At 42.6% G+C, this 20043-nt stretch overlaps 1 protein-coding gene across 1 annotated transcript in view; it reads right to left on the reverse strand.

The window, feature by feature from the left end:
* Positions 1–274: 274 nt before the first annotated feature.
* Positions 275–20043, reverse strand: part of LOC126999766 (alpha-1A adrenergic receptor-like) — a 73577-nt gene continuing 53808 nt past the window's right edge. Inside the window, exon 2 of the mRNA XM_050862629.1 lies at positions 275–772. Within this exon, the coding sequence (XP_050718586.1) occupies positions 405–772 (368 nt within the window). The 3' untranslated portion in view covers positions 275–404. The remainder of the gene's footprint in view (positions 773–20043) is intronic.

A 20043-nucleotide genomic window follows, 5' to 3' on the forward strand; every position in this document is an offset into this window, starting at 1 on the left:
ACGGATGCGCATTCACAGCCCGGGTCTTCTAGTGCTTTAAGGGCCTTCTAGAATGCGCCACAGGGGTCAGGATTCACGTCTTGGAATTACGTTTCCGAGCTTGTCTCCGTCATTGGTCAATTCACAGGTCAGTTCACAATAGACGCCACAGACACACATTCACAGCCCGGGTCTTCTAGTGCTTTAGGGGCCTTCCAGACAGCGCCACAAGGGTCAACAGTCACGTCTTGGAATTACGTTTCCGAGCTTGTTTGCGTCGTTGGTCAATTCACAGGTCAGTTCACAATGGACACCACGGACACTCATTCACAGCCCGGGTCTTCTAGTGCTTTAGGGGCCTTCCAGACAGCGCCACAAGGGTCAACAGTCACGTCTTGGCATTACGTTTCCGAGGTTGTCACTGGTCAGTTCACAATGGACGCCACAGACACACATTCACAGCCCGGGTCTTCTAGTGCTTTAGGGGCCTTCCAGACGGCACCACAAGGGTCAGCTAGGGGCATGGTGGTCGCTAGAAGGCCCTCGATACCCCGGCTGGCAGGATTCGGGCTGAGTCCTCCGTCCCTTCTCCAGATGGCGGAATGGAAGGTTGTGTGATTGAGGGAACGGCGTCCTCGTCCCCGCCCGCGACAGAGTATCCTCTTGAAGGCTCGCTTGAACTCCCTCGACGTGCAGGCGTAGATGAAGGGGTTGAGGCAGGAGTTGAAGTAGCCGAGCCAGAAGAAGATGGCGAACAGCGTCTCCGGGATCCTGCAGCTGCCACACAACGAATCTACGGAGAGAGGGACGTGTGAAAACGGAGCGAGGGGGTAACACAACCATCTTTCATATACTGAGTTAAGAGTAATAAGTTGGATAGCGTGTGAGAATGGGAAGAAGGGGTAACACTTTTATATGCTGTGTTGAAGAAGGGAAGTAAAGTTAGCGTGTGAGAATGGGAAGAAGGGGTAACACTTTTATATGCTGTGTTGAAGAAGGGAAGTAAAGTTAGCGTGTGAGAATGGGACGAAGGGGTAACACTTTTATATGCTGTGTTGAAGAAGGGAAGTAAAGTTAGCGTGTGAGAATGGGAAGAAGGGGTAACACTTTTATATGCTGTGTTGAAGAAGGGAAGTAAAGTTAGCGTGTGAGAATGGGAAGAAGGGGTAACACTTTTATATGCTGTGTTAAAGGAGGGAAGTAATGTTAGATGGTTGGATAGTTAGGAGAAAGAAGGATAAGAAGAATATCATAAACCACAAGAAAAACATAAGATAACAAGACCGCCATTACAGACAACAAGAAAGAATGACAGAAGAAGAAAAGAACCCAATCTAAAAGGGAGAGAGATAAAGATCGACAGAGAAAAGGAGAAGAAAGGAAAACAAGAATACCACAAACGCCCACATTAAAACACGACCGCAAAACACAAGGAAGAAAGAGAAAGAAAGACAGAAAACACGAAACCAAACCTAATCTAAAAAGGAACTTAACAACCACATCTTCGACAACGCTCCTCCTCCTCCTCCCCTCTCCTCTCCTTCCCCAATCCTTACGGCACTCCATCTCTCCCTTGCGTCTCTCTCTCCCTGCTAATTGATCCGCTAATGGTCCCCGGCGAGGCTCCAATTACAGCTAATCGCAAGCAGGTTATGTCGCCCGCGGGAAAACGATCGTGGTTGAGGAGTAAGACGGAGAGCCGAAGCTTGCAATGGGAAAAAGGGGGAGAATGTTAGTTGAAAGTGAAGGAATGTAAGGGAGTCTTTGGGTGAGGAAATAAGGGAATGCGAGGATAACGAATATGAGTGATAGAGAGATAGAGATAAAGAGAGATGAGTAAAGATACAAGATCGAGAGATGAAGCTTGAGAAAAAAGAGAAAGTTAGTAAAAAGTGAAGAAATAAGAGTAAGGGAGTTTTTAGGTAAAGAAATACGAGGAAAGCGAATAAGACAGGGAGAGAGATGGACAAATAGCGATAGAGAGATGAATAGAGATGAAAGATGGAGAAATGAAGCTTGAGAGAAAAGAGAAAGTTAGTAAAAAGTAAAGGAATAGGAGTAAGGGAGTTTTTAGGTAAAGAAATACGAGGAAAGCAAATAGGACAGGGAGAGAGATGGACAAATAGCGATAGAGAGATGAATAGAGATGAAAGATGGAGAAACGAAGCTTGAGAAAAAGGAAAGTTAGTAAAAAGTGAAGGAATGCAATTAAGGGAGTTTTTAGGTGAAGAAATACGAGGAAAACGAATAAGACAGGGATAGAGATGGACAAAGAGAGAGAAAGAGAGAAATAAAAAGAGAAGATGTAAGATGGAGAGACGAAGCTTGATAAAAAAAGAAGAGAATGTGAGTTGGAAGAGGAGAAAATGAATGAAGATGATTGAGTTTAGGTGAAGAAGTAATGGACTGAGAAGAAAGGTTAGAGGAGAAAGAAGGAGAGAGGGAGAGAACATGAAAAATAGCTAGATTGATGGAGAAAGATGAATATAGAAAGAACGAAGGCTGGAACGAAGTCGAAGGTGAATGACTGTGAGTAACTAGAAGAAATACTTTGAGAAGGCAAATAGGAAAGATAGATAGATAGATAGATAGATAGATAGATAGATAGATAGATAGATAAACAGAAATAAAAAGAAGAGAGGCAAGAATGTTAGTCGTAAGTAAAGGAAAGAAATACAAGTGAGTGAGTTTGGGGATAGAGAGGAAAGCGAATAGAACAAATAAAGAGATAGATAGATAGATAAATAGGTAAACAAATATGGATTGATAGATAAAACAGATAAATTAATAAAAAAAAACGAAAAAGGACGAAGGCAGGAACGTAGATGAAAACTAAATAGGGGAAAAAGAAGAAAGTGAAGATAGATAGATAGATAGAGACAGAGAGGTACAGATAGATGGATAGAAACAACGATCCCTGACAAACTAATGGACGCCCTCTCATACATCATTCCGTTTTCGCCAATCATGTTGAAATAGACAAATGTGACCGTTCCACGCACACACACACACACACACACACACACACACACACACACACACACACACACACACACACATACACACATACAAAGGCACTAATCAGACTACAGTCCTCTACGTCAGTTCATTTTTTTTTTCGTACTATGATTAATAAGCCTTCATTTTTTTTTTTTTTACTTCTGCCACCACCACTGCCATCAATCTCTCTCTCTCTCTCTCTCTCTCTCTCTCTCTCTCTCTCTCTCTCTCTCTCTCTCTCTCTCTCTCTCTCTCTCTCTCTCACCCAGTTACTCACTTCTCCTGCATTTCTTTATCTTTCTTTTTCTTTAATTATCTTTCTTTCCTTCCTTCTTTTCTTCCTTCCTTGTTTCATTCATTCATACTTTCTTTCTTTCTCAATCTTTTTCTATCTATTTCTATCTTTCTCCACCTTCACTAGCTTCTTGTATTATTATTATTATTATTATTATTAGAAGGAGTAGCAGTAGTAGTAGTAGTAGTAGTAGTTGTTGTTGTTGTTGTTGTTGTTGTTGTTTTGGTGGTGGTGGTCGCTTCTAGTCCCGTACCCTTCCCTCACCCTAACCAAGACCTTCTCCCTCTTAAAAAGCCTTGACCTAACCTAACCAGCCCCGCGCACACCTCTCCCTTCCCCCTTCCTCCCGCCCCCCCCTTAGCCAGTCTTCGATCCACGGTGTGCCCTCAAAGACTTCATGGTACCCTTTATACTGAATGGTCCTCCTCCTCCTCCTCCTGCTCCTCCTCTTCTCTTTCTTCTTTACTTCCGTTTTCCTCCTTCCCTTTCCTTTTCTATGGAGTAAGAGTTACGACTAGAGTAAGATCATGCTCTTCCTCTTCCCCTTCTCCTCTCCTTCCTTCTCTCTCCTCACCCTTCTTCACTGCCTTCTTGCTCCTCCTTCCCTTCCCTTCCCTTCCCGTCCCTAGCTTGGTTTGCTCTTAGTCTATGGAGTAATTAAGACTAGTGTAAGATCATGGTGCTCTTCCTCTTCTCCTCTCCTTCCTTCTCTCCTCCTCCTTCTTCCTTCTCCTTCTTCCCTTCCCTTCCCATCCTAGCTTAGTCTATGGAGTAAGACAACAAGGGTACGATTATTGGTTAGCTGTGAAGGGAATGGATGAGGAGGAGGAGGCAGCCTGTTTTCTGCACTGGCGTCTCCCCCTTCACACAAATTCAAGGCCAAATTGGATAACAGGAGATACAGAGACGGGGCAATGCGATCATAGGGCCTTTCCCGTATGCCACAACTAAGTAAATACACACACGCATTCTTATTGAAGAGAAGAGACGGATGGTGAGGAAGAGGAGGATCAAAGAAGAGGTAGAGGAACGAGGATGACGAGGATGAAGGTTATGTTTAATTTTTGCATGGTGTGAGGAAGCTATCACCATCACCAAGAGACGAAAGCTTAGGTCAGTATCTTTTAAGCCAATGGAAATATAGATTATTGGTGTTTGTGATCTTATATATAACTTTTACTCATGGAAGAATGACATAACGAGACCACAATAGAGATAATACAGAAAACAGATAATGTAGAAGATTGTTTTGAGACCTAACGTAACTTTTACCCATGGAAGAATGACATAACGAGAACACAATAGAGATGACAAAAGAGTAATTAAGTAGTGGAATTCGACCCCACAAACAGAGCAATAGATCAATAGGAAGCTTTTTAGCCAATGGAAATATAGGAGCTTGCTTTTGAGATCCTATATATAACTTTTACGTATGGAAGAAAATCACGAGAACACAATACAGATAACAGAAGAGCAATAATGTAGTGGAATTCGACTCCACAAACATAGCAATAGAATCAATAGGAAGCTTTTTAGCCAATGGAAATATAGGAGCTTGCCTTTGAGATCCTATATATAACTTTTACGTATGGAAGAAAATCACGATAACATAATACAGATTTTTCTTTTTTTTACAACAAAGGAGACAGCTCAAGGGCACACAGAAAAGGAAACGATAATAATAAAAAAAGCCCGCTACTCGCTGCTCCTAAAGATGATAGAAAGTAATAATATAAAGGGACTCGACTTCACAAACAGAATAATACATCAATAGAAAGCTTTGCCGGGATAATTAGTGTGCCAAGGTCATACATTAATTATAGGTTGTAATTGTTTTAAAAGGTGAGTTGATTCCATAAAAATACAATTAATTAAAAGAATCAGGTAATAGTTCCGCTTTGTCACACACACACACACACACACACACACACACACACACACACACACACACACACACACACACACACACAGCAAAGGGGAAGAAAAAGAGCGATAAAAAAAAATATATATGAATGATACAAAACTTTCCACAATTCTCACATCGCCATTTTGTTCTTTGTTTTTTTTTTCTTATTTATTTTATTTTATTTGTTTATTTATTTTTGTGTGTGTTGCAAAAAGAAAAAAAATATCATCCTTGTTTTTTTTTTTTTTTTTTTTTTTTTTTTTTTTTTTTTTTTTTTTTTTTTTTCTCTCTCTCTCTCTCTCTCTCTCTCTCTCTCTCTCTCTCTCTCTCTCTCTCTCTCTCTCTCTCTCTCTCTCTCTCTCTCTCTCTCTCTCTCTCTCTCTCTCTCTCTCTCTCTCTCTCTCTCTCTCTCTCTCTCTCTCTCTCTCTCTCTCTCTCTCTCTCTCTCTCTCTCTCTCTCTCTCTCTCTCTCTCTCTCTCTCTCTCTCTCTCTCTCTCTCTCTCTCTCTCTCTCGCTCTCTCTCTCTCTCTCTCTCTCTCTCTCTCTCTCTCTCTCTCTCTCTCTCTCTCTCTCTCTCTCTCTCTCTCTCTCTCTCTCTCTCTCTCTCTTTCCACTCCAAAATCTTCAATCATTCCTTCCGTCTCTTTCTCCATTCATATTTTCCTTCCCTCCAACACTCCACTCCCTCCTTCTCTCCATCCACTCCCTTCCTTCCTCCATTCTCCACCCCAAGCCTCCAAACCTTCTCTCCCTCCCTCCAGTTCTTTCCTCCATTTCCTCTCTCCTTCCTCCAAACCGTCTCTCCCACCCTCTCTCCTCCCCTTCCTCTCTCCTTCCTCCTGCCATCCACTCCCTTTCCCTCTCTCCCTTCCTTCCTTCCGAAACTCCACTCATTACCTCCCTTCAATCATCCACTCTCTTCCACTCCTTCTCTCCCTCCAAAACTCCACTACTTTCTTCTCTTCAACACTCCTTTCCTCCCTATCTCCCTCCTACCCTCCACTCCCTCCCTCCCTCCTACCCTCCACTCCCTTCCTCCCACTTTGTTTTCCTTCCTCGGTTTCTTCAAAAAAGGAAACTTCAAGGACTACTTTTCTCCGGCAGTTTCTTTTATATCGAGTTTCCCGTTTTTTTGTTGTTTTTGTTCTGATGCAAAGTTTGTTTTTTGTTTGTTTTGTTGTTGCACGTGTTGAGAGTATGCATGAAAGGCGGTGCGGGAAAAGGAATAAAAGAGTTGTTGAGTCCCGTATTTTCTCTCTGGCACGATTCTGTATTCATTATCGTGTTTATCTTCCTTTTTTTTTTCACGGTAAACAAAGCAGCTCAAGGGCAAAACTAAAACAACAACAACAACAACAACAACAACAAAAAGCCCCTTAGTACCACTCCCATAAAAGAAAGTAGAGTGGAGTAGCCAAAAGTGAGGTCTGTTTGAGTGTTTCGGATGGAGAGGCGTCTTGGTATAGGCTACTCCTCTCGCTACCGCACCTTTACCGCACTCTTTAGGATTTTAACGGGTACATATTTACAAGGGTCACCAGGAAGATTAGTTGTCGGGTTTCAATCCCTTAACGTCGGTCACAGAGTCCTCTTTTGCATACGATCAAAACCAATATCTCACTTTTTTGTCTTTCTTTTCAAATATGTGTAGGTATGTATTTTCCCTCATTGTTTTCTTTCCCATCGTAAGTTCAAGGGCTAATGTGACGGAGATGAGGACTGAGGCAACGCGTAACTACAGCGTCCCTAAACTGTATGGCCCTAAACGCCCCGAAACTATATACCCCTAACTTTATTACCTACTACTACTACTACTACTACTACTATTACTACTACTTCTACTACTACTACTACTACTACTACTACTACTACTACTACTATTACTACTACAACCACATCATCACCATCATACTAATTTGCAGACGGAGAAAAAGTCGTCGGGAAGCACCGCGCCACGCACCCCAAAGAGCCGTATACACTGCTCTTAGTCTCTTCCTGACGGCGGTACGAAGCCATCTCGCCATCCCTGGGAACACTATAAAGGGTACGGAATGCGACCCGGCGGAGCACAGCATCCACTCGCTTCTCTCTCTGACACCACGACCTTTCCCTCGCAGCTTCCTTTTTGAGATGATTCTATATGCGTCTGAGAGGATCATGCCCCCTGTGTACCATTCCTCTCTACTCCTCTCCTTGTTTTCCATATGCTTCTTTTTTTCTTCTCATGTAAACACTAAGGTCTCTCTACGCGATGTCTGTTTTAATTGTTCCTCCCTGCCTCCTCACCCGTCTTTCTTTACTAATATTTAACTTCCTCCTGTCTTCCCACTCTTTCCTGTACCTCACACAATCGCCCAGCTCTCCTTTCCTCTCCCTTTCCCTTCCTTCTTTCCTGCCTTCTCAGTTTCTCACACGTCTTTCTTTCCTATTACGTCATCTACTCTTTCCTTCCCACTCATTCCTCCACCTTACACAATCGTCTAGCTCTCCTTTCCTCTCCTTTATTTCTTCCTTCTTTCCTGTCTCCTTACATGTCTTTCTTTATCTCCTTCTTTCACCTCCTTTTCCCTTCCCATTCATTCCTCTACCTCATATAGTTTGCCAGCTCTCCATTCATCTCCTTTATTTCTTCCTTCTTTCCTGTCTCCTCACATGTCTTTCCTTCCTGCTCCTCCACCTCTTCCTTCCTTCCCATTCATTCCTCCACCTCACACAGTCACACAGCGCTCCCGTCGTCCGCAGTACACGAGGCACGGGTCCAATCACAGCTCCTTCCCTCCTTCCCTCCTCCTCCCATCACGGTCACTTGAACACCGCGCCAGGCAATTACAGGACACATTCAGCCTTGGAATATTCCCCGGCGAACCTCAGACCTCAGCAGCGACGGGGCTCCTTTTCCTTTGCCCTCTGCGCCTGCTAACTGGATCTCTCTGACGACCCTTAGACTAACCACTTGGGTCTTTCTATAATTTTTCTTTTTTCATTGTAGCTCTTCCGACCCTCTATATTTGTTTTTCTTCTTTTATTCAGGTTGTTCTTTATAGTTCATGAATATATATGATAAATGTATATTGTGCTATGAATGTCGCTTTTTAGAACAATGGCAAAGAATCATATACATTCAATTTTTCTTTTTTTCATTCTAGATTTTCCGACCCTCAGAACTGTCTTCTCTATATTTTTTTTCTTTTATTCAGGTTCTTCTTTATAGTACACGAATGAATAAATATGATAAATGTATATTGTGCTATGAATATGTCGCTTTTTAGAATAATGGCAAAGAATCATAAGCATTAACACGACGTGATTTTTTTTTCTTTCCGATGTTGTCACAGACACCACCACACCTCCACTCCCTCCACTCCACCTCGATGCTCGCTACTCGCTACGGCTACCTGTGTCCTGTCCTTACCCAGAGTTGTGAGCCTATCACCGTCTCCTATTGTTCTCTTATACATATTGTTCCACACATACACCAACACTTCAATGTCATTTACACTACACAACATCCACATAAACGTATATACACACAAACACGTCTTCTGTGTGTTTCGTCTATCCTAATGACCTTTGTATGTTTCTGCCAATAAAGTAACCTTGACGTGTAATGGTTTTTCCTTTTACCCGTGGACCAACTAGCAGTAAAACACTTATTAAACACCAACTAACTAACTTCATATTCGTGTCAGACTATAGCAAGATATACGACGAGGTAAAAATAGAAGAACACAATCGAGGTTCGCCAAAAAAAGACAGCCCGTTGGTGAAGGTGCAAATGAAGGGTCGTGAGAGGGACAGGTGAGGTGGGTCGAGCCTCTTACCTGGGCGACACTAATTACTGCAAGTTAATGAGGCCACCTTGAGCTCAGGAAACAGAGAGGCGTGAGTCTGAAAGGTGTGCAGGGAAGCAGTGATGATTGGGAGACTTCTATCACGCCTCCCTCTGTCTCTCTGTGTCTTTCTTTGTCTTTATGTCTGTCTGTCTCTCTCTGCCTGTCTTTCTCTACCTATCTGTCTACGCCTCTGTCTTCCTCTCTGTCTATCTATCTATCTTTGTTTCTGTCTGTCTGTGTCTTTCTCTGTCTGTCTTTCTCTGCCTGTCTTTCTCTACTTATCTATCTCTGTCTCTGCCTTTCTCTTTATCTATCTCTCTATTTCTGTTTCTGTCTGTTTGTCTCTCACCCACGTACTCAGTTTTCTTGGATTGATTTCTCATCTTCTTTTCTTTATTTATTTTATTTATTTTTATTTTTTCTTCTTTCTTTCTTTCGTCTTTCGTTTTTCCCTTCTTTCTTTCTTTCTCCATTCATTCATTCATTCTTTCTTTTCTCTCTCTCTCTCTCTCTCTCTCTCTCTCTCTCTCTCTCTCTCTCTCTCTCTCTCTCTCTCTCTCTCTCTCTCTCTCTCTCTCTCTCTCTCTCTCTCTTACTCACCCTCTCCTCCTCCTCCTCCCGCACCCTCTCTCCCACTCTTCCACCTACCTCCACCCCCTCCCACCCTCCGTCCCACTCTCTCCCACCCTCTCGAAATCTCTTCAGCTAACCTTGTCTCACCTAGAACTCCTCTGAAAGCCAATAGCACTTGAGGAGAGGGTCATGGGCAAAGAGGGGGAGGCTGAATCTCTGCCAAATTCTCAGGTGGCACGTACGGAGGAGGAGGAGGAGGAGGAGGAGGGAGAAGGGAGAGGAAGATGATGATAAGTAAGAAAAAGAAGAGGGATTCATTTGGTAGGTAGGAAGAGAGGAAGGAGGATTGAAAAAAAGATGAGGAGGAGGAGGAGGAGGAGGAATAAGAAAGAGGGAGAGAGATATAAAATTAAGATGGAAGAAGAGGAGGAGGAGGAGATGAAGAGGAGGAAGAGGAAGAGGATGGATAAGTTGAAGAAGAAGGGAGACATGAAAGGCTGAATAGGATGGAGATAGATGAGAAGAAGGAAGAGGAGGAGGAGGAGGAGGAGGAAGAGGAGGAGGAGGTGGAGGAGGAGAAGGAGAAGGAGAAGGAGAGGATAATGATAGAGATAGGAGAAGAAAGAATTAACAGAAAGGAAGAAGAGAAGAAGGGGAACAAGAAGATTTAGGAAGAAGAGGAAAAAAAGGGAAAGAGAAGGAAGAGGAGGATAAGGAGGATGAAAAGGAGGAGGAGGAGAAGGAGGAGGAGGAGAGGGAGAGAAAAAGAAGACAAGAACAGAGAAGAAGAACAAGAGAAGAAAGAAAGTTATTAGAAAGAAAGATGAGAAAGAAAAAGTAAGGAAGGTGTGTGTGTGTGTGTGTGTGTGTGTGTGTGTGTGTGTGTGTGTGTGTGTGTGTGTGTTCTCTCTCTCTCTCTCTCTCTCTCTCTCTCTCTCTCTCTCTCTCTCTCTCTCTCTCTCTCTCTCTCTCTCTCTCTCTCTCTCTCTCTCTCTCTCTCTCTCTCTCTCTCTCGTCGACTCAAGCACATTTGCATTTATATGAGAGGAGGAGGGCGAGAAGACTGGGGCGGTGGGACGGTCAGAGGAAGAGCGGTGTTTAGCTGTCTGATCAGAGTGTGTGTGTGTGTGTGTGTGTGTGTGTGTGTGTGTGTGTGTGTGTCAGTCCATTCATCACATTCCATTTTTTTTTTTTGCGCATAGTTCTGACACACACACACACACACACACACACACACACACACACACACACACACACACATTACTTCATTTTCCCGTTTTTATTTTGTTAGAGAGAGAGAGAGAGAGAGAGAGAGAGAGAGAGAGAGAGAGAGAGAGAGAGAGAGAGAGAGAGATCATATTGTTTACTTGATTTTATGGTAATGAAATACTAAGTGGATCATGACATTCAAATCCGCGCTATTTAGACGGATAATCATTTGCTAGTGCCATTATATAACCATTTTTTCCTTCCATATCATTGTTGCCATATTCAGCACAAGTTATCTATGGCAACACATTCATATATTTCTCCTAACACGTATATATTTGTCTGCTTGTATTCTGTCTATTATATTATACTAACATTCCTCCATCTATATTTCTCTATGCGCCATTATGTAACACTTTTTGTAATCCCTATCTGTGTTGTCATCATATTCAGTATAAGAGATATTTATGGTCACTCTGTATTACTTTGCTCTCTCTAGTTAATCGTCTACTTGTATTTCCATTTATAATTTTTACCGTTTTTCTCATTCATATTTTTTTTGTCATCATTATATAACTCTTTTTTGCATCTATATTCTTCTTGTTATCATATTCAGTACAAGAGATATTTATGGTAACTCTGAATTACTTTGCTCTCTCTAGTTAATCGTCTACTTGTATATCCATTTATCATTTTTACCATTTTTCTTCTTCTTCTTCTTCTTCTTCCTACTCCTATTTATTCTTTCATCCCTTTATCCTTTCACACTGTTTTCCGTCCTTCTCTCGTGCTAATCGCTTTCTCTCTTTCTTTTGTTCTCTCTCTCTCTCTCACTTCTATTTTTTCTCTTCCTCACTCCCGGCGCCGCCTTCTGTACCCATTATCGATCTTCTCTTTTTTCGCAGACAACTTGTGGACCCAAATCATTACGTCATCCTTCCTTTCATACAAGACTTAATGCTTCCTTTTATGTACTTCTTCCTTCACGTGACCCTTCCTTCCTGTCTCTCCCTATCTACCTCTTTATCTATCTATCTGTATTTTGGGGCAAGGCGACGGAGATGAACACCGAGGCCACGCGAAGCTATAGCGTATGACCCCGACTTTGGTTTAACTTCTATCTGTCTATCTATGTATCTATCTATCTATTTATCTATCTATGTATCTATCTTTCTATATATGTCTAGCTATACAATTCACAGTCAGTCTAATATCACGTCTCCATCAGTTTCCTCATTGCAAACAAGATTGGTTAATTTTTAGTCCGGTTCTGACATTCCCGAACTTTGCAACTGTTTCGTGCTAGGCTATTTGTATTTAGATGAGCCTATGTGACTGTGTGCTCTTCCCCTTCCCTTTCTTTTCTTTTCTTTCCTCCTCATTTTGCTGATTTTCATGAATGCTAAATGGTAAGAGTATTTTCGGTTCAGATATTTCCGAACTTTGCAACAGTTTCGTGCAAGGGTATTTGTATTTAGATGAGCCTATGTGACTGTGTGCTCTTCCCCCTCCCTTCCTTTTCTTTCCTTTCTTCCTCATTTTGCTGATTTTCATGAATGCTAAATGGTAAAAGGTTTTTCGGTTCTGATATTTCCGAACTTTGCAACAGTTTCGTGCTAGGCTATTTGTATTTAGATGAGCCAATGTGACTGTGTGCTCTTCCCCCTCCCTTCCTTTTCTTTCCTTTCTTCCTCATTTTGCTGCTTTTCATGAATGCTAAATGGTAAGAGGTTTTTGTATAGTGTCTTCGGGGTTCTCTTTGCGATATCTTTCAAGAGGAGTGAATCAAGACCCGAAATTGACCTCTCTTTTGTCCACTTTTCACTTTTGTCTTTGTGGGAGCGGCGATTAGTGGGCTTTTTTTTTACGCCTGTTTTTGTTGCCCTTGAGCAGTAAAAAAATTCCTTCCTTAACAGTAAAAAAAAGAAAAAAAGAACCATATATATTTTTTTCCGTGTTCTGGCCCATGTTCTTAATTTTTGTTTGTTTATATTCGTATCACATCACGGTATTGTCACCTCGGTGTTATTTTTTTTGCTCTGGTTCTGATATTACCGAATGTGACTCTGTGGCGTTTCCCATTCTTTCCTTCTCCCTAGTTTCCCTTTTTCTCTTCTCTCTCCCTTCCTCTCCCTTTCTCCAGTTCTCCTCTTTCTCTCCCTTCTTTCCTACCTTCATCTGCCTCCTCTTCTTCTCCTTCCTCCCTTCTTTAATATCTCTCTTCTCCTTTTCTCTTCCCTCTCCCTTCCTCCACTTATTTTTTTCCTCTTCCTTCTTTCCTTCCTCCATCTGCCTCCTCCTCTTCCATCCTTTCCTTCCCTCTCCTTTCATTTTCCCTCCTCCCTCTCCCTTTCTCCACTCCTCCTCTTCCTCTCCCTTCTTTCCTCCCTCCCACTGCCTCCTCTTCCATACTTTCCTTCCCTCTCCTTTCATTTTCTCTCCTCCCTCTCCCTTTCTACACTTCTTCTTTTCCTTTCCCTTCTTTCCTCCTCTTCCATTCCTTCCTTCCTTCATTCTGTTATTTCCCCTCTTCCCATTTTTTCCTCCTTTTCCTCTCATTCCCTATCTTTCCGTTTTTCATTTGCTGCTATTTCGTTAACGCTAAGTGACAGAAGGTTCCCATACACTGTTTTCCCGGTTCTATTTCTAAACTAAAGATTTCTCAAAGTCACACCGCGGTTAAGATATATTTGACCCACTGAGATTTCGAGACATCCCCCCCGAGCCCTTTCCTCGACGATATTGGCAACACTTCCAATATTTCGATATCTTGTAGTCTTGTCTTTGCATTTTCCTTCAGCCCAATCCTTGTTGCGCAGCTGGGCGGGACCTCTTCTTTGACTTACAAGAATATTTCAAACGTGTTGGCTATTTTCTCTCTCTCTCTCTCTCTCTCTCTCTCTCTCTCTCTCTCTCTCTCTCTCTCTCTCTCTCTCTCTCTCTCTCTCTCTCTCTCTCTCTCTCTCTCTCTCTCTCTCTCTCTCTCTCTGTCCTTCCTTCTTTCTTTCTTATTTTCTTTTCCTCCCTCTCCTTCTCCTCTCCTTAAAACTGTATTTCTCTTCCCCTTTTCTTCTCCTCTTCCCCTCCGTCAGTTCTTGCATTCCTTCCCTTCTTCCTTCTTTTTAACTTTCTCCTCCCGCTCCCCGCCCTCACCTCCCCTTCCTTCTCCTTTCTCATCTTTCCTCCACTCCCCTGTCACTCCATGCCCTCCCTTTCCTCCCTCTCTCTCTCTCTCTCCCTCCCTTACTCTTCTCTTAATATCCCTCATTGCATTCCTTCCTTTCTTTCTTTCTTCTTTTCTTTCCTCATTTTTCCCTACCCACCCTACCACCCTCTCCCCTTCCCTATCTTTTCTATTCCAGCCTCGTCTTTTCTTTCCCTCTCTCTCCTTTCCTCCCTTCCTCTCCTTTTAATATCCTCACCGAGCCTGTTGACGCCGCCCGCTAACCTGGGTCGGTATCCTCAGACGCTATTGGCTCTCACATCAACTGTTTCCAAAGGCCGATAAGGAGATCAATCGGGTTTTAATGAGTGTTTGTGGCACAGTAGAACGATCAAAGTACACATGGGGTCATAAAACTACCTATGGAAATGCCCACCACAACTCCTACGAAAGCCCTGTGAACGATCAAACTACACAAAGGGTCATAAAACTACCTCTGGAAATGCCCACCACAACTCCTACGAAAGCCCTGTGAACGATCAAACTACCAATGGGGTCATAAAACTACCTCTGGAAATGCCCACCACAACTCCTACGAAAGCCCTGTGAACGATCAAACTACCAATGGGGTCATAAAACTACCTCTGGAAATGCCCACCACAACTCCCACGAAAGCCCTGTGAACGATCAAACTACACAAAGGGTCATAAAACTACCTCTGGAAATGCCCACCACAACTCCTACGAAAGCCCTGTGAACGATCAAACTACACAAAGGGTCATAAAACTATCTCTGGAAATCCCCACCACAACTCCCACGAAAGCCCTGTGAACGATCAAACTACACAAAGGGTCATAAAACTACCTCTGGAAATCCCCACCACAACTCCCACGAAAGCCCTGTGAACGATCAAACTACACAAAGGGTCATAAAACTACCTCTGGAAATGCCCACCACAACTCCTACGAAAGCCCTGTGAACGATCAAACTACACATGGGGTCATAAAACTACCTCTGGAAATGCCCACCACAACTCCTACGAAAGCCCTGTGAACGATCAAACTACACACGAGGTCATACAACTACCTCTGGAAATGCCCACCACAACTCCAACGAAAGCCCTGTGAAATGTGCGTGTGTTTAAGAATCTGATTTGACTTAAAACCTTACTTGCCTGCTTGACGCTCGGTAAAGGGATGGAACTGCATATAGATACCCAGAGGAAATAAGATCAGATCGGATATTGCCTTTAAGAGAAGCGAACCCAGTTGAGGAGAAGGAGAGGGAGGGCAAGTGAATGAGGAGGGAATGAGAGAAAGAAGGAAGAAAAGAATGGACGAAGAGGAGTAGGCACTGATTGGAAAGAGGTCTGAAGGATAGATTGTTAAAGAAGAGATAAATAGATAGATAGATAGATAGATAGAGAGAGAGAGAGAAAAGGGGGCGGGAGGGAGCGAGAAAGCAGTAGTTAGGAGCGCCGAGAAGGGGAAGTGAAGAGGAAGAGGGAAGTTTGGACGAGAACGAGGAGGAGGAGGAGGAGGAGGAGGAGGAGGAAGAGGAAAGCAACCCAATGGAGCTGGAGGAGGCGAAGGAGAAAGAGGAAGAGGAAGAAAAGAGGAAAGGAAGAAAAGGCTGACCTGACCTTACTGAGAGATAGAGAGGGGTAGTTCATAGGAAGAGGAAGAGGCAAAGATGAAGAAGGAAGAGGAGGAGGAGGAGGCAAAGATGAAGAAGAAGGAAGAGGAGGAAAAGAGGAGGGTAAAAGAGGAGTAAGAGGAGGCGAATTCCAAGAAGACCGCTAAACGAACATAAAATAAATAAATGTGACACAATAATATGTCGGTCGAGTGCTGGAAGAGGAGGAGGAGGAGAAAGAGGAGGAGGAGGAAGGAGAGAAGAAAGAGGAGGAGGATGTAGTAGATGAAGAGAGAGAGAGAGAGAGAGAGAGAGAGAGAGAGAGAGAGAGAGAGAGAGAGAGAGTACCAAGCTAGGTGGGAGGGAAATAAATAGGAATAAATAGAAAGGGAATAAGAATAAACAGGGATAAAAGTGGGATGGTGCAGAGTTAACAAGCCTCCACACACAATGAAACTGAGTAAAATAAGTTAATGTTTTCGTCTTTCCCCGACAATTCATAAAATAAGTTAGCGTGAAAATAGCTGTACAAAGACTAACAAAAGGATACGAGACTGCGGTGGAGTCTGAGAGGACAAGCTGAATACACGCCGACGCTTCCTAAAATTAGTTCATGTTTTCGTCTCTTCCCCGACCAGCTTCAGCGCTTCTCACCTTCCCTGGCTTCTCTCTCCCTCTCTCTCTCTCTCCCTCTCGCCTTCTTTCCCTCACCTCTCGGGATCGCTGACGTCAAGGCCTTGGTCAGCCCTTTGTGAGTAAAGTTTAGGTCAGGTTTCCATGGGTGTGTTTGCGGGGAGATTTCTGCATGGGAAAGCAAACAGCAGCGCCGCTCCGCCTGCCCTGACGATCCCTGCACAGCGCTCTCTCGTGCTGGGTTGTCGTTCGGCGCAGCAACAGAGCAGACGATGGAAGGCTTGTGTGACGGGGGACGAGGTAAGGCTTTTGTTATGATGTGTGTTGTAACTTGAGGGTTTTGAGTTTCTGCTTTCTACATTGTAATTTGAGATATATTTGCTTTTTCTTGTTATTTTTGTTATATTCTCATTTCATTGTACTTAAGGGTATGCATACTCTCCTCCCGAAATTGACCATCGTTTCGGGGGGTACACTTTTCTAAATTCTTTTTTATTGGGGCAATGATTAGCGTTTTTTTTTTTTTCATTATTATTTTTTTTCCCTTTGAGTTGCTTCCGTCACTGTAAAAAAATATAGCCGTTGTGACGTTCTTCATTGTAGCTTGAGGGTGTTGTGTTTGCTCTTCTTCATTGTATTTTGAGATGATATATTTGTTTCTTCTCGTTATTTTGATGTTGTGTCTCGCTCATTCGTATTTTGAGGTTATCATGAGCTGCCTTTGTGATGGTGTGTGTTGTAGCGTCAGGGCGTTGAGTTTATGGTTTCTTCTTGTATTTTGAGATTATGTTATTGTTTCTTCTCGTTATTTTGATGTTGTAGCCCCGTTCATTAGTATTTGAGGTTATCATGAACTGCCTTTGTGATGGTGTGCGTTGTAGCGTGAGGGCGTTGAGTTGGTGTTTTCTTCATTGTATTTTGAGATATATTTGTTTCTTCTCGTTATCTTTATGTTATAGCCTCGCTCATTCGTATTTGAGAGTATCATGCACCGCCTTTTGTGATGTTCTTCATTGCAGCTTGCGGGTGTTGAGTTTGTTTTCCTTCATTGTATTTCGAGGTGTCGTATTCGCATCTCATTATTTTCAGCACATTTTCATTTCATTATATTTGAGGGCATCGTCTGATATAACAGGGAATACCATGACTTCACTGGCCCTATAAAAGAGTTTAGAAGATTGACACAAAAAAAAAAGAGGGTCAATTTCGGGGGGAGAGTATTCATGAGCGTTTCTTTATTTTTGATGTCAAAGTCTCATTTCATTATATTTGAGGGCATCGTCTGATATAACAGGGAATACCATGACTTCACTGGCCCTATAAAAGAGTTTAGAAGAGTGGGACAAAAAAAAGAGGGTCAATTTCGGGGGGAGAGTTTTCATGAGCGTTTCTTTATTTTTGATGCCATAGTCTCATATCATTATATTTGATCTCATACTCACAGCTACTCCTTACTTTCATATCTTACTCTCACTGCATTGTATATAAGGGCATCATATTTTCATCTATTAGAATTGGGGGTATCATAGTTAAGTAATCTCATTTTTTCATTATATTTTTGGGGTCATATTCGTACCATCATTTCTTCTGAGGATGTCATAATATTCTCATTTTCCAACATGTGCGTTCGGATCTCATTATCAACTAGTTATAGAGTTTGAATCTCATCGTTTCATTATTATAATCATTGGAGGATATTATAATCTCTCTCTCTCTCTCTCTCTCTCTCTCTCTCTCTCTCTCTCTCTCTCTCTCTCTCTCTCTCTCTCTCCCACGTTACTGAGAATCGTTAAATCGTCCCATCAAAGGCTTTCTGAAATTGCTGCTTTGGTTTGGCCTCTACGTGCAAAGCTAACGCCGCCGCTCCTTTATTTAGCACTGCTGTCGCTATTACAACTGCCACTGATGATAAGCCAGTTTTCTGTGCGTCCTGTTAATTCTCTTTGATCCCTAAATTACGGCGCGGAATGAGAGGCTTTATAGAATCGGGTGAAATGAGTTACTGCATCCAGAGAGAGAAGTTGAGGGTGTGAGGGAGTGTGTGAGGTCCAGGGACTAGGTGGGGATATGTAAATTTGGCTTGACAGTACCGTAGATTTTCTGCGGGGCTCAGATGAAATGAGTTATGTCACAAAGAGAGAGAGAGAGACACGTTGAGGGTGAGTATGTGAGTTGATGCATTAGGTAAAGGTATGTAAATGTGGCTTGGCAGTACCGTAGAGTTTTTTGGGGGGTCCGATGAAATGAGTTACTGTACGAAGAGAGACACGTTGAGGGTGAGTGAGTGAGTGAGTGTGTGAGTGAGGTCGAGGTAGGTGGAGGTATGCAAATCTAGGTGTATAATTACGTAGAGTTTTACAAATTTCCACCTTTCCTGTTATTTTCTGTCTCAATTTGTTTTTTTATACGTTTTAACTGTGTTTTTGTGTGTTTGAGAGAGAGAGAGAGAGAGAGAAGCCAGCTCATGAAGACAAAGAGAAAAGAAATTCAATAACTTCTCCAGGCACGAAGAGGGAGGGACGGGAAGGGCGGGAGGGAGGGTGAGAGTGCAGGTGGGAGGGAGGCATGGGAAGGAGAGGGGAGGGGAGGGGACGGGAAGGGTGGGCGGGCTATCGGCGTGCCTCGAGGCCGCGCGGGGAGACCAGAGCGAGCGAGAAGACCAACAGGTGCTCTTCTAACAAGGCCAAACGCGGAGGCAAAAAACTGGGAGGATGAAGTGTGGATTGCAAAGGTGGAAAAGGGACGATGAAGTGTGGATTGCAAGGGTGGAAAAGGGGACGATGTAGTGTGGATCGCAAGGGTGGAAAAGGGGACGATGTAGTGTGGATCGCAAGGGTGGAAAAGGGGACGATGTAGTGTGGATTACAAGGGTGGATTTAATGATTTTACTTCCCATCCCAGTACTTTTTTTCTTATGTACACTCCCATCAGTTCTCTTACATCCATCATTTGATACAGTCTGGAGAAAAGCACTGTGGAAAATGCAAGAATCAGTACAGGTGAGCTCGAAGATTATTAGAATTAATCATGATTTTTTGCAACCCTGATGAAAAGAAAAGAATTAAAGATGAGAATGTACAAGGATGAGAAAGAGAAGATGAAGATTTAAAAGAACACACGTGAACGCAAATACAGGAATAATTCGAGCGATAAATTAAGTGGATAGGAAAAGAAATTAGAAGGAGAAGTTAAAAGGATGATAAAAACGATGCATGAGTAAACAAATAGGAAAACTAAGTGCAAAAATGGTTTCAACTTGGACCGCAGAGAGATAGAGAGAAAAAAAAAGGATATAGGATGATTAAAAAGGTGAGAAAACGGGGATAAAAGTGACGAGGACAAACGAAAGAGAAACTAATTTAGGCCAGTGAATAAATAAAAGAAATTATTATACGAGGCCTAAAAAAAATACGCAAGATGATAAGACCGAAAAGGGAAGCACAAAGGCAGAGACAGATTGGTTTTAGAGAACGAAAAGAGACAGAAATTTTTACATAGGAAATACATAAGAAAGAAATGCGTGGAAAATTTTAATGGAAAGAAACCCTATACGAGGTTACTTAGAGGAAGGCTATTAGTGAAAGAGAGAGAGAGAGAGAGAGAGAGAGAGAGAGAGAGAGAGAGAGAGAGAGAGAGAGAGAGAAAGTTAGAAAATAAGAATGAAAACGATAGAAAAGTAAAAGATATGTAAAAAAGGAATAGAATGAAAAGAGACAGAAGAAAGATAGAAAAGTAGACGAAAAAAAAAAGGAAGAAACAAAAGGAGTAAAAGAAAGAAACAAAAAGAAAAGACAAACGACAAAAAAACAAGCATGG

The sequence above is a fragment of the Eriocheir sinensis genome, chromosome 17 (genome assembly GCF_024679095.1).
Source record: "Eriocheir sinensis breed Jianghai 21 chromosome 17, ASM2467909v1, whole genome shotgun sequence".
In the NCBI taxonomy this organism is placed as follows: domain Eukaryota; kingdom Metazoa; phylum Arthropoda; class Malacostraca; order Decapoda; family Varunidae; genus Eriocheir; species Eriocheir sinensis.